This window comes from Myotis davidii, unplaced genomic scaffold (genome assembly GCF_000327345.1).
Source record: "Myotis davidii unplaced genomic scaffold, ASM32734v1 scaffold107, whole genome shotgun sequence".
NCBI classification, from domain to species: Eukaryota; Metazoa; Chordata; class Mammalia; order Chiroptera; family Vespertilionidae; genus Myotis; species Myotis davidii.
The window spans coordinates 5,323,367-5,336,337 of record NW_006383012.1 but is presented as its reverse complement, the minus strand read 5'-3'; the positions used below and the strand labels follow the sequence as shown (position 1 = coordinate 5,336,337).

Genomic DNA, 12,971 nt, shown 5'->3' with positions numbered 1-12,971 from the left:
CAAGGTCCTGTCCTCCGGGCATCCTTCCTTGGTCCTGAATGTTCCTCACACACCCCTGGTTCCCACCGAAGTTTGGCCTCGTCTGTTACAGCACCGTTCACGGTGCACTTGCTCCGGAGCTGTGAACACAAGCTGTCTAGCTAAGGCTTTCTTGACCGCAGGAGTGTGTCCCGCGCAGCTAATATGCGGGAGCCATCCAGTATTTGCTAAATGAATGATTGAACGTGTTATGGTAAAAGTTTCTAAATCCTTAGGAACCTGGTCATTTTCCTCCATGGGCCTCTGATTTAGTCCTTGTCTTATTTTTGTTTTTTAATGTTTTTATTGATTTCAGAGAGAGGAAGGGAGAGGGAGGGAGGGAGGGAGAGAGAGAGAGAGAGAGAGAGAGAGAGAGAGAGAGAGAGAGAGAGAGAGAGAGAGAGAGAGAGAGAGAGAGAGAGAGAGAGAGAGAGAGAGAGAGAGAGAGAGAGAGAGAGAGAGAGAGAGAGAGAGAGAGAGAGAGAGAGAGAGAGAGAGAGAGAGAGAGAGAGAGAGAGAGAGAGAGAGAGAGAGAGAGAGAGAGAGAGAGAGAGAGAGAGAGAGAGAGAGAGAGAGAGAGAGAGAGAGAGAGAGAGAGAGAGAGAGAGAGAGAGAGAGAGAGAGAGAGAGAGAGAGAGAGAGAGAGAGAGAGAGAGAGAGAGAGAGAGAGAGAGAGAGAGAGAGAGAGAGAGAGAGAGAGAGAGAGAGAGAGAGAGAGAGAGAGAGAGAGAGAGAGAGAGAGAGAGAGAGAGAGAGAGAGAGAGAGAGAGAGAGAGAGAGAGAGAGAGAGAGAGAGAGAGAGAGAGAGAGAGAGAGAGAGAGAGAGAGAGAGAGAGAGAGAGAGAGAGAGAGAGAGAGAGAGAGAGAGAGAGAGAGAGAGAGAGAGAGAGAGAGAGAGAGAGAGAGAGAGAGAGAGAGAGAGAGAGAGAGAGAGAGAGAGAGAGAGAGAGAGAGAGAGAGAGAGAGAGAGAGAGAGAGAGAGAGAGAGAGAGAGAGAGAGAGAGAGAGAGAGAGAGAGAGAGAGAGAGAGAGAGAGAGAGAGAGAGAGAGAGAGAGAGAGAGAGAGAGAGAGAGAGAGAGAGAGAGAGAGAGAGAGAGAGAGAGAGAGAGAGAGAGAGAGAGAGAGAGAGAGAGAGAGAGAGAGAGAGAGAGAGAGAGAGAGAGAGAGAGAGAGAGAGAGAGAGAGAGAGAGAGAGAGAGAGAGAGAGAGAGAGAGAGAGAGAGAGAGAGAGAGAGAGAGAGAGAGAGAGAGAGAGAGAGAGAGAGAGAGAGAGAGAGAGAGAGAGAGAGAGAGAGAGAGAGAGAGAGAGAGAGAGAGAGAGAGAGAGAGAGAGAGAGAGAGAGAGAGAGAGAGAGAGAGAGAGAGAGAGAGAGAGAGAGAGAGAGAGAGAGAGAGAGAGAGAGAGAGAGAGAGAGAGAGAGAGAGAGAGAGAGAGAGAGAGAGAGAGAGAGAGAGAGAGAGAGAGAGAGAGAGAGAGAGAGAGAGAGAGAGAGAGAGAGAGAGAGAGAGAGAGAGAGAGAGAGAGAGAGAGAGAGAGAGAGAGAGAGAGAGAGAGAGAGAGAGAGAGAGAGAGAGAGAGAGAGAGAGAGAGAGAGAGAGAGAGAGAGAGAGAGAGAGAGAGAGAGAGAGAGAGAGAGAGAGAGAGAAAAACATCAATGATGAGAGAGAATCATGGACAGGCTGCCTCCTGCATGCCCCCATACTGGGGATGGAGCCTGCAACCCAGGCATGTGCCCTGACCAGGAATCGAACTGGTAACCTCCTGGTTCATAGGTCAACACTCAACCATGAGCAACACCGGCTGGGCAGGTCTTGTCTTTTTAGAAGGTATGTTCTGTTTAGCTACACACAGCCTGACACCTTCTGGACTTTGCGTGTTGGGTGTCCTGTGTGTAAGGGGAGTTGGTGTGTGCGGTGGGGTCTGAGCCTCACTCCGAGGAGGAGAAAGCTCGTCTCGGCGGGTTAAGCAGCGTGCCCACAGCCCTCACTGGATGCAGGGCAAACTCCCTCCCAACTCGCTTGACGTCCAACTGAGCGTTTTCTCTTCTGGGCTTCCCCCTCTTGCCACCCAAAGGCTTAATTCCGTGTTGTTGCCCTTGTATCATATCTGAAACATGTTTTATTTGTTCATACCAGATTCCAGAACGAAAACAGCTCTCCATCCCAAAGATCGAGTCTCCAGAGGGTTACTATGAAGAGGCTGAGCCGTATGACATGTCCGTCAATGGTACATCCTGGGGCCAGGGCTGGGACGCGGGTGGGGGTGGGGGTAAACCGCTTCCCGCACAGATGGGTGCTGGCAGCAAGGACAGCCTGGGCTGCTCTCGCCAGAGGGCGTAACTGAAGCTGAGAACTGGCCACAGAGCACTGAGCCTCTGCTCAGGTGGGGAGCTGAGACCTGCAGGCCGCCCCCACCCCCCCCCGCCCCCCGCGTGCCTGCAAGGAGGGGTCGGGATGGTCCACAGCGCTGGTTTAGGGGCCTGATGCTTTGGGTGTTCCCACCTGGATGTGCCTGGATTCAGCACAGGAATGTGTCAGAAGAAAGGTGTGTTGGGAGTCAGGAAGTCACAGCCTTTAGGTTCTCAATCTCTTAGTGTAGGAATTCTTTTTTTTTTTAATTAAATATTTATTGTTCAGATTATTACATTTGTTCCTTGGAATTCTTTTTAAAAAAAATATTTTTATTAATTTCAGAAAGGAAGGAAGAGGGAGAGACAGAAACATCAGTGATGAGAGAGGATCATCGATCGGCTGCCTCCTGCGCGCCCACCGCTGGGGATCGAGCCCGCAACCCAGGCATGTGCCCTGACCGGGAGTCAAACCGTGCCCTCCTGGTTCATAAGTTGACACTCAACCACCCAGCCACGCCGGCCGGGCTATGTAGGAATTCTTTAACACAGGCCCCCCAGGTTCTGGAAAAAGGAAATGGTTGTGACCCCGCAGCTGTCTCCTTCGTACCCCCTTCCCTTGTAAGCGAAAGGTCTTTGAAAGCATAAAGCAGTTTGCAGGTTTAAGAGATGAGGGCCCTGGTCGTCGGAATGAGCTGCAGGGGGCGCTGCTGGTTCCACAGAGAAGGGCCCAGGGATGAGACGGGCAGGCCCTCGGAGCCGGAGCCGGAGGTCAGAGTCTGTCTTCACGCTCCCCTGCGGCCCTCCGCCCAGGAACTGTGTGTGGGAGGCGAGAGCCTGTTTGGTCTGAGGTTCCTTTCCTCGGCGAGGCCGGCGTGGTGGACAGATGTCCCGTAGCCTGAACCCTCTGTGCTTGTGAGACGTTTTGGAGCCACCGGCCGGCCGAGCTGTGATTTCAGGCCGAAGCTGTGGGCGTGTAGCTCCCATCTGGCTGCGTCTGGGAGGAGGAGGAAGAAGTGATTCACCGCGGTGGGCACCTCACCTCCGTGGTATCTTAAGCCTGGGGCGCTCTCCTGGGTGTGGCCAGTGCCGGCCCGGACCTGCCTCCCCGACGCTCCCAGGGGCCTGTCTGCGGGGCAGACACTACATCTCGACGCAAACAAGTGGTCAGAAGGACCGAGTTTCTGGTGTCTGTCTCTGGGCTGTGAGTTCATGTTGGTTTTAGCCAAGATAGGGGAGGCGGGCAGGGAGTGGATAGTCATCCCACGGGCAGCCGGAGGGTTGGGAAGAGGCCAGCTTGCCTTCCTCTCCTGCCAGGACAAGGGCCAAGGGTGACATGGGCAGAACTGGCCACGCTTGCCCTGCAGAGGGGGCGCCACCTGTGACGTACCCGGCCTGCTCTCGTTCCTGGCCGTGGTCCCCACACCTGTGTGAGTGGTGGACACGCAGGTCACAGCAGGAGGGCTGGCCCGGGGCATCAGCCCTTTGCTCTAGTTCATTGTCCAACAGCAAGCGACGTCGCTGACTTCCTGCAAGACCGGTGTCGGTTTCTTGTCCTGCTCTCAGCACTGTCCCCACACTGCCCCCGGGTCAGGTTCCTCTCTCCTGGCAACACTTCCGTGAGTGCCGGTGGCCCATGCAGGGGACAGTCGTGTCTGTCCTGCTTGCCCAAGACATCCGCTCCTTCATGGATGATGTCTCCTGTTGGGGTAATGACAGCTGCTGTAACAGGTTGCCCCCTTTCAGTTCCTGGTAACACAACACCGATCTGCTCTCGCCCACGGACAGGTCAGTGTGGTATCGCTGGTCAGCAGGTAGTGTGGGTTCTCCAGCTCCTGCCAGGGTGGGCCCGGCCGCCTCTGAGGCCGCAGAATCCTCTGCAAGGAGAGCGTGGGGAAACCCCAATGTGCTTCTGAGAAGCGCCAGCTAGAAGTGACACGCACTGCATCTACCCACGCTCCTCCCTGGTGATGAGGCGCCTGTGGATGTGAGGGGGCTGGGAAATGAGGTCCGTGGCCGGCTGGGGCCTCTCCCGACAAGCCCACACCTGCAATGAGAAAGCACTGACTTCTGGTGGCCGGCAGCCATTCTGCCTCATCCAGGTCTCTCTCGGTGTCCGCGCGTGGCCTGTCCCTCTCTTCACCTTGTCTCTCTCCATCTCGCCCCTGTCTGTGCTTCTGGCCATCACACAGGTCATTCCGGCCGAGCCCCCTCCACCGGAGTCCCCAGATGGGTGCAGGTGCCCGAAGGAGTCATTTACGCCACCATCACCTTGGGTACTGCTTGTCCCCAGAGCGGGGATGCCAGTGACCCCGTGCCTGCTGCCTGGCTCCCAGAGGCGGGTGCATGCCCCTGGCGTGGCCACTGCCCTCTCCCTGTCCTCCCGCCTGGGTCCCGCATGCCGGGTGCCACCCCTCCATAGACCCCTGCCTGTGGCATCCGTTTGTGCTGCCAGAGGACTCGGCGTTTCTTGGTTGGTCTGCCCTCTCCCCGCAGACAGGTTAGAGGGACAGTGGGGGCAGCCAGAACGGGGATGGGATTATCTGATCATCCTGTCTGTCACCTGTTCACCCGGTGGGAGGGGGGGTGGCAGAAGCTAAGTGTCTGTTTTAAGAATATCCTATGTTTTTGGCGGTGCTGTGGTTGCCCTTTAGGGAGAAATAAAATGAATCCATTTGCCCTAAACTTCCTCCAAGCTGCTCCAGGTAGCGTGAGGCACTATGATATGCTTTTTTCTCAATTAGCTTCCCCCTCCCACCTGAGGAGGTTCACGGACAGGTGTTAGATTTCTCCCTGGAACACATGGGGCAGCCCCCAAAACACAAAACGGCCAGGGGACTTGGCCAATCTCTTCACACTGAACTCTGCAGCCTCCCGCCTTAATTTTTGTTACTGCGGGAGTGTCCCCGTGGCAATGCCTGATTCTTCTTATCTCACTTATTGCAGTACTGACAATGAGGACTTTTTCAAAATAAAATCGCCCTCATCCTACCAGTAGACCCAGTCAACTACTGTGACTTCCCCCCATTGCCGTCAGTGCTGATCTATTTGCACATAAATTGTAAGCGTGCTTTCTCGGGCTGTCGCATTCATCGGGTTTGAGTTGCAGAATAGTCCGTAGTTTTCATTGGCTGCACTTGCATGCCTGCTCCTAAGTGGATGAAATCATCCTTCCCCCTTCTCCCCCTGCTGACTGTGAAATTGCTTGAATTAATATCTTAATGCATGTAACCTTCCCCCCTTCCTTCCTTCCTTTTTAAAAAACTAGCTTCCCAGGATAAACTCCCAGGACCGGGATTACTGGGTCAAAGGGTGTGGGTGTTTTTATGGCCTTTGAAACAACAGGTGGGCAGACTGTTCTCTGAGAGGCTTGGGTTAATGGACGTTGCCACCAGCCAGAGGCGAGCTCAGGGTCCCCCGCGGGGGGGGGGGGGGGGGGGGGGGGGCGCTGCTGTTTTCAATCCTTGCTTATTTAACAGGTATAGAACCATGAACTGTGCAACATCTGCGTTAAGCCACGAAGGGAAGTAGTACCACACTGCTTTTTAAAGAAAACTGATATGAAAAGACGTAGAGGGTTATTTTTAGAAAGAGTAAAATAACCTAAAGCACATTGTCATTGGTATTGTGGCCAGAAGAACGATGGCAGTGGGCTCATTCGTTTCCTATAATAAAATTCAAATGCGGTCTGAGTTCTTAGTGTGTAGGAGCCCGGCTGTGCAGATAACAGAGGGGGCTCCTAGGGGACGGAAGACAAGGGGCCCATGAGGGGTCTCTCATGGGAAGGAGGCCTCTCCCATCCTGACTCAAGGACACAGAACATGTCTGTCGCGGTCACAGGGAAGGAGATGAGGGGCCCACTTCCGTTAGGGCTGCTCAGTAATGGAAGCAGTTGTAAGGTAGTGATCTCCCTGTCCACTGGGGAATTCAAGCAGAGGCTGCCGCAGCGTCAGGGTTGCAATAGGATTCCTGTGCTGAGCTAGGGATTGGACCAGGGATCCTGGTGTTCTCCGAGTTTTGTTTTTTGGGGGGATGTTTCTGGTTTATTTATTTTTCTTCACCTAGTTTTCCTTGGCCTCGAATAGCACAGCGAGGGTGGGAGAATAGAGAAAATTCTGCAGAGTGTGGGGGGCAGACACTGAGATGTGTGGAGTGTGCGTAGATTTGGATCCAGTTTGCGTTTGATGAGTCTTGGGATCCTTTCGAACAGAAGAAAATGTGAGGTTGGCTCGTTGACAGAGGGGCGGAAGCGTATGGGTTGGGGATAAGTAGGCGGAGCTAGGCTTGTGCTGGGCAGTGTCAGTGGCCAGGAAAGAGAATGCGGTCTGTGGAGGATGAGGATGGGTTTTTTTTAAAGGTCATGACTAGGAGGGGGCACTGCGGAATGGCAAGATGGCCCCTTCCCCAGAAAGCATTTCCTGCCCAGTTTTGTATTTTGCCTTCTCTTTCCCAGAAGCCACATCACCTCCCTGCCCCCAGGATAGAACCAGGGACGGGGCAGGCAGCTGTCGGAGGCTTGCCATGTGCCCGGCTCTGGGCTCAGGGGGCGACTCCTCCCTCCCGGCCACTTAGATGACAGCGTGTGGGTCAGGAAGGTCCCACCGCACAGAGGAAGAGACAGAGGTCCTGAGTGGGGAGCTGGTCGTCTCCACGGGCAGAGGCCCGTCTGTGGGAGGTGCCCTGTCAGGTTTCTCTGGATTCCGAGATGGCAGGACGTGAGGAGGAAGAGGGAAGGACTCTGGTTTTAGGTTATTTGTATACGTGGCCAGAGGCAGCATCCAAGCCGCCTTGCCCAGCGGGGTTGGGCCCGGAAACTGCCCTGTCTGTGGTCAGCAGCCGTGGGGCTGGTTCAAGGGCAAAAGAGAGGTGGGAGGGGTGGGGCCCGGGGGCCAGTGGCTACTCCCACCTGCTGCCTGCTTCCCTCCCTCCTGACCAAACCAGCATGTGTGGGAGCATCCCCTGCCCTGCCCGGCGGGGACTCGGGGATGTGACCTAGTGGGTGTGCCTTGCAGAGGATGGAGAGGCCGTGAGCAGCTCCTACGAGTCCTACGACGAGGATGAAGGCGGCAAGGGCAAGTCGGCCCCCTACCAATGGCCCTCGCCCGAGGCCAGCATCGAGCTGATGCGCGACGCCCGCATCTGCGCCTTCCTGTGGCGCAAGAAGTGGCTGGGGCAGTGGGCCAAGCAGCTGTGCGTCATCAGGGACACCCGGCTCCTGGTCAGTGGTCTCAGGTCGCGTTCTGGTCTTCTCTCTCTTGTTAGGGGTGGGGCGTGGTCCCTAATACCAAGTGGTCAGAGCCCTTTCTGCCAGATTATTACCTCTCCCTAACCTGGAGTTGTATGTAGGACTTTGCATGCATGCATGAATGTTGGTTTTTAAAATATATTTTTATTGATTTCAGAGAGGGAGAGGGAGAGAAACATCAATGATGAGAATCATCGATCGGCTGCCTCCTGCACGCACCACACTGGGGGGTCGAGCCCGCAAACCAGGCATGTGCCTGACCGGGAATCAAACCATGACCTCCTGGTTCATAGGTCGAAGTTGAATCACTGAGCCACGCCAGCTGGGCTGAATGCTTTTTTTCTAAAAAAAATTGGGTTTTATGGTTTATTACTGCCCCCAAAATAATTGAACCTGATCAAGCTTCTAAGAATGTACTTTTTCTGAACTAGAAAGTCTAATGGTTTTCATCAAACTCTCAAAGGGGGACTAAGATGACCACCCCCATCCCACCCCATCCCCGTTTTTTCCAGGGACCTTTCTGTTCCCCGGCCCGAGGGCCCATGCTTCTGCCCATCCTGAGCACTGGGGGTTGTGGGTGGGGCTGCTGCCCTGTCAGGGTTCCCCTAGCCCAGCCCAGCCCAGCCCCAGGCCTGGCTGCTGCATTTGTCTGTGCAGCATGAAAATCACAGGTTAGGTGTCTCCTCAGAAGTCACAGTATTTTGAATTCGTGATCATAAGAAAGACCCATAAAGGAATCAAAGGATATTATCCTGAACACAGCCCGGTTTCCTGTTATTTAAAATTCATTTTTTGGTCCTGATTTGAAGTTCCAGGGCACTTCATAAGCACCCTTTCTTCACAGCGTGCCTTGCCCTGTGCAGACGGTCCATCAGGTGATCCTGGGAGGACTCCCCCCCCCGCCCCCCCTTGTACAAATGAGAAACTGAGGGGCACAGAATTGTCTCTGGCAGAAGGAAAAAGTGCCTTTCTTGCTTTTTTCCCCCTTTTTAATACATTTTTATTGATTTCAGAGAGGAAGGGAGGAGAGATAGAAACATCAATGATGAGGGAGAATCATTCATTGCTGCCTCCTGCACGCCCCACACTGGGGACCGAACCCACAGCCCAGGCATGTGCCCCGACCGGGAATCGAACTAACCTCCTGGTTCATAGGTCGATGGTCAATCACTGAGCCACACCAGCCGGGCGAAAACCCCTTTTCTTACTAATGATGTCACCTTCCTAACCAAGGAAGGAAAAACTTAGTCTTCATTTCCTACGGCCCCCTGACTGGGGGAGCTGAGCAGGCCATGAGGCGGTGGAGAAGTGGGACAAGCGTGTTCCACCCTGAGTGAGAGTTGCCCTCCGAGGTTGTGTTTTAGGGCCAGGACAAGCAGGCCCCCCTCCCCGCCCGCCAGCTGAGGCCAGAGGAGGAGGCTGAGGCAGGGAGACAGCCGGCTGGTCTGAAGCTCAGACCGAGTTGCCGTGTTTGAGGTTACGGTTCTGCACTTGCCTGGGGTACCTGGTCCTTCGGTTTTATTGGGCAGAACCCAGGTCTCAGCGGGTCCTGCCATGCCCGGCGGCCCCTCCTCTGCAGACTCGGGCGAGGCCGGGCATCCCGGCCAAGCAGCATCTCGTCTCTTTCCTCCCAGTGTTACAAATCCTCCAAGGACCACAGCCCTCAGCTGGACGTGAACTTGCTGGGCAGCAGCGTCGTCCACAAGGAGAAGCAAGTGCGGAAGAAGGAGCACAAGCTGAAGATCACGCCGATGAACGCCGACGTCATCGTCCTGGGCCTGCAGAGCAAGGACCAGGCGGAGCAGTGGCTCAGGGTGAGCGGCCCTGCAGCTCCCGGCTCTCCCCAGAGGGATGGGTGCCGCCGAGGGCCGGGGGTCTGTGACCCAGCTCCCAGGGCGCCTGCGTGCTGAGTGGCAGCCATCGGTCTAAGGCAGTGGTTCTCAACCTTCTGGCCCTTTAAATACAGTTCCTCATGTTGTGACCCAATTCCTTCTACACTGAGCATGGAAGTTTACTGAGGTCGGCCTCAAGTTAGAAGGAAAAGAATAACCCCTCCTCCAGTATCTCTATATGTCCATTGTTCTCCCTCCATGCGCAGAAGTCGGTATTTTGTGAAAGAGCCACACTCAAGGGGCCAAAGAGCCACATGTGGCTCACGAGCCACAGTTTGCCGACCACTGGTCTGAGGGACGGGGATCACAGACTCGGCTGTGGGGCTGACATCTCTTGGCCACCTGGACTGGGCTCTGGTTGAAATCCTCTTGTTTTCTGGCCCCCAGGGAGGCATCACCAGCCTCCTTATTAAGGAACAGATGTGGCTGCCACTTGTAAGCACTTACCAGGGGCCGTGCACTTTTAACCAGTTTAACCACAGGGCAGGGAGCCGGGCCGTGTTAACACCCCCATCTTAGAATGGCGATTAGGGCTGAGGGAGGACGTGACCAAGCAAGGTCACCTGGCAAGTGAGTGGCAGCATCTGGTTTCCAACCCAGAGCCGTCTGACCACGGTCCTGTGTTCTGCCCACACTTACCGTGATGTGGCCCCCGCAGTGGAGCACCTGGGAGGGGCCTGCCCGCCCCATATCACAGATGAGCTGGACCATCCCAGACGGTGTAAGGTCTGTGCTGAGAAAGGGGCCGCAGCTGCAGAGGGAGCTCCAAACCCAGCAGGTCCCATGGTCCATGGTGAGGCCAGAGAGGCCCTCGCCCTCCTTACCCCTACCCCGAACCCCTCCTCCATTACAGCCACGTTGATGCATTTCCAAAGCAGGAGCATTCTGTCAGCCCTCCACCCCCATCTGTACACATGCACAGATGCATGCACACGCACACACAGACATTTACACGGACACACCTGCACGCACACGCTGCTCTTGCTCCAGTTCCCGGCGCTGTTCCTCTGCCACCTCAGCCCCATTGGTCCTTCCCCTGACTCCAGCCTCCCCACCAGCTCGCACCCTCTTCCTGAGACCCCCACTCTGCTGGTGGTTTAAAGACAAGAACACTGCGAAGACACAGCTGCTCTGTCCACCTTCCCAGACAGGCGCTGTCCTCCCTGGTCCGATGAGTGCAGAGGTGGACTTGGCTGTGAGGGCCTGGCTCTTAAGCAGCTGTACACACCTGCAGGTGGGCGGGGCTGGTCAGCCTGTCTGAGGGGCCCTGGACCAGACGCATCTGTTTTGCCAAATCTACCTGCACATGCACACACATGCACACGCACAGATGCATGCACACGCCCCGGCCTCCCTGTCAGCTCTGCATGACACCTGTGCCCGCCGGATGGGACAGGGATGTGACAGCAAATGGGAGATGTGATATGGGACAGAGTTCCAGAAAAGGAAGGCACAGCACAACTGTCCCAGAGCAGTGGAATCCGCACGCCCCGGGGCCTGGACACCTGGCTTACCATGCTTCCCCTGGGCAGGCTCCTCTCCTGTCCTGGGCACTTTACACACCAGACCCCACAGCTGCCCGTGGCTTGGTATTGTTCCATCTTACAGATGTGGTGACTGAGGCTCAGACCCAAGGTCAGTGTCAGGAATGAGAAAGGCCTCAAGTTTCTCCATCCCAGAGCTGTTTCGCCTTTTGTTCTTTGGCTTTTCTGATTTTAACCCTTTTTCATAAACTGCTCTCGGCGGAGACGGAAAAAGGAGGGTCTTTGAAATCACTCTTGCTAAGTCCACGGCTCCCAAGGGCTTCCGGCTGGGCAGCATGTTTGTGGCTACCCTGGCGGTCTCCCTGTGGGAATCCCCAACCTGGCCCCGGCTCTGGACTTAGCGTTGACCTGCGTGTCCTCAGCCCAGGCCCTCAGAACGGAGGGCTGTCTGCCATGGCGGTCTGTGGGCTTGATTGTAAAAACCCCCGCCCCCAGCCTTGTCCACCCCCAAAACACGTGGGGGCCTGCAGGAGAGAGGGCCTGAGGAACCGCCCGCCCTCACCCCCATCGCAGCCTGGCCGGCTTGGTCCCCAGGCCACATGTGGGCCAGCTGCTGGGAGTGGGGTGGTTCTGTGTCCTGGGGGAATCATGCATCTTCTCCCTCACCTGCACCCACTCTCTCCTGACCCCAAGGGGCTCCACTTCCGTCTGTGCGTTCAGGGTGGGCCACAAGGACTGGGGGCCTGGGCCTCCGCTGATGGCTCCCTTTCCCTCTCCCTCAGGTCATCCAGGAGGTGAGCGGCCTGCCTGCAGACGGTGCGGCCGAGGGAAACCAGTACTCCCCGGAGGCCCAGCGCCTGAGCTGTCAGAAGGTAAGGATCCAATTCCATTTGTCTCCGTAAACATTAAAGTATAAAACGGGAAGCTCTGTTTTCACATTCAGCCCAATCAACAAGAAACCGGAAGGCTTGGGTACGGGCTGTGGCTTCCGCGTGGCAGGGAAACTGGCCACGTGGACGGACCTGAACTACTTTCTCGCTTCGCTGGGCAGCAGGGGGGTGGGGGGAGCTCTGCGGGGACAGAGGCACTCTGCCCTCCACGCCTCAGCAGCGAGGCTTGTTTCTCGAAGCTCTTTCTGCCCGCTGACCCCCAGCAGAGGTCCGGGGGCTGGAGGGCTGAACCACAGGGCCCTGGTGCTCATTTGCATGGGGCTGCGGAGCCCCTGCTGAAGGGTCAAAGTCCAAGAAGTTGTGCTGGGTGCTGACCAACGGGGAGGCCTCCCCCGTGGGGTGACATTTCATGGCCCCGAGTACGTGCAGGTCGGCGCCCTGCAGCCTGGGCATGCACAGCGCAGGCAGAGGGTCACTGCGTCTCATCGTGGGGTTCCCACCCCTGAACAGGAGGGAAGTCGAGGCCTTGAGCAGGGAGGAGGGGCTGAGGAAGGGCTGAGGAAGGGTTGTCTCTTCCTTGGTCATGGACAAGAAACAGAGCCAGAGTAGGCGGGGGGTGTTCTTCACACGGGGTGAGAAGTGAGCTCAGTCCCTAAAGACCTGGCCGGCAACAGTCTGCCCTGGTCCTGCCCTAAGGCTGGTCCCAGTGGCTGGGAGTCCCACGGTTTACTTTGCAGAGTCTGGGGTAAGTGGTTCTAGAAGCAGCTTGACTGGAATAATCTGATACTACTTCCTGTTTGTTTTTTAAAATATATTTTATTGATTTCAGAGAGGAAGGGAGGAGAGAGAGCTAGAAACATCAATGATGAGAGAGAATCATTGATTGGCTGCCTCCTGCACACTCCTTTCCCCCACTGGGGATTGAGCCCACAACCCGGGCATGTGCCCTGACTGGGAATCGAACCATGACCTCCTGGTTCATAGGTCGACACTCAATCACTAACCTACACCAACCAAGCAAGATGCTTCCCGTTATAGCAGCAGCAGTCACGCCACTCCTGTAGGAACGACCTCTAGCTCCCCCAGCCCCCGG

The 12,971-nt window shown here is 55.9% G+C and overlaps 1 protein-coding gene across 1 annotated transcript in view; it reads left to right on the top strand.

Annotated features, from left to right (window-relative positions):
• The window catches only part of AFAP1L2 (actin filament associated protein 1 like 2), a 91,914-nt gene that overhangs the window by 68,804 nt on the left and 10,139 nt on the right, over positions 1 to 12,971 (top strand). The window contains exons 7-11 of the mRNA XM_015557965.1: positions 2,156 to 2,246; positions 4,560 to 4,643; positions 7,380 to 7,585; positions 9,247 to 9,426; positions 11,771 to 11,860. Of these exons, the coding sequence (XP_015413451.1) occupies positions 2,156 to 2,246; positions 4,560 to 4,643; positions 7,380 to 7,585; positions 9,247 to 9,426; positions 11,771 to 11,860 (651 nt within the window). The remainder of the gene's footprint in view (positions 1 to 2,155; positions 2,247 to 4,559; positions 4,644 to 7,379; positions 7,586 to 9,246; positions 9,427 to 11,770; positions 11,861 to 12,971) is intronic.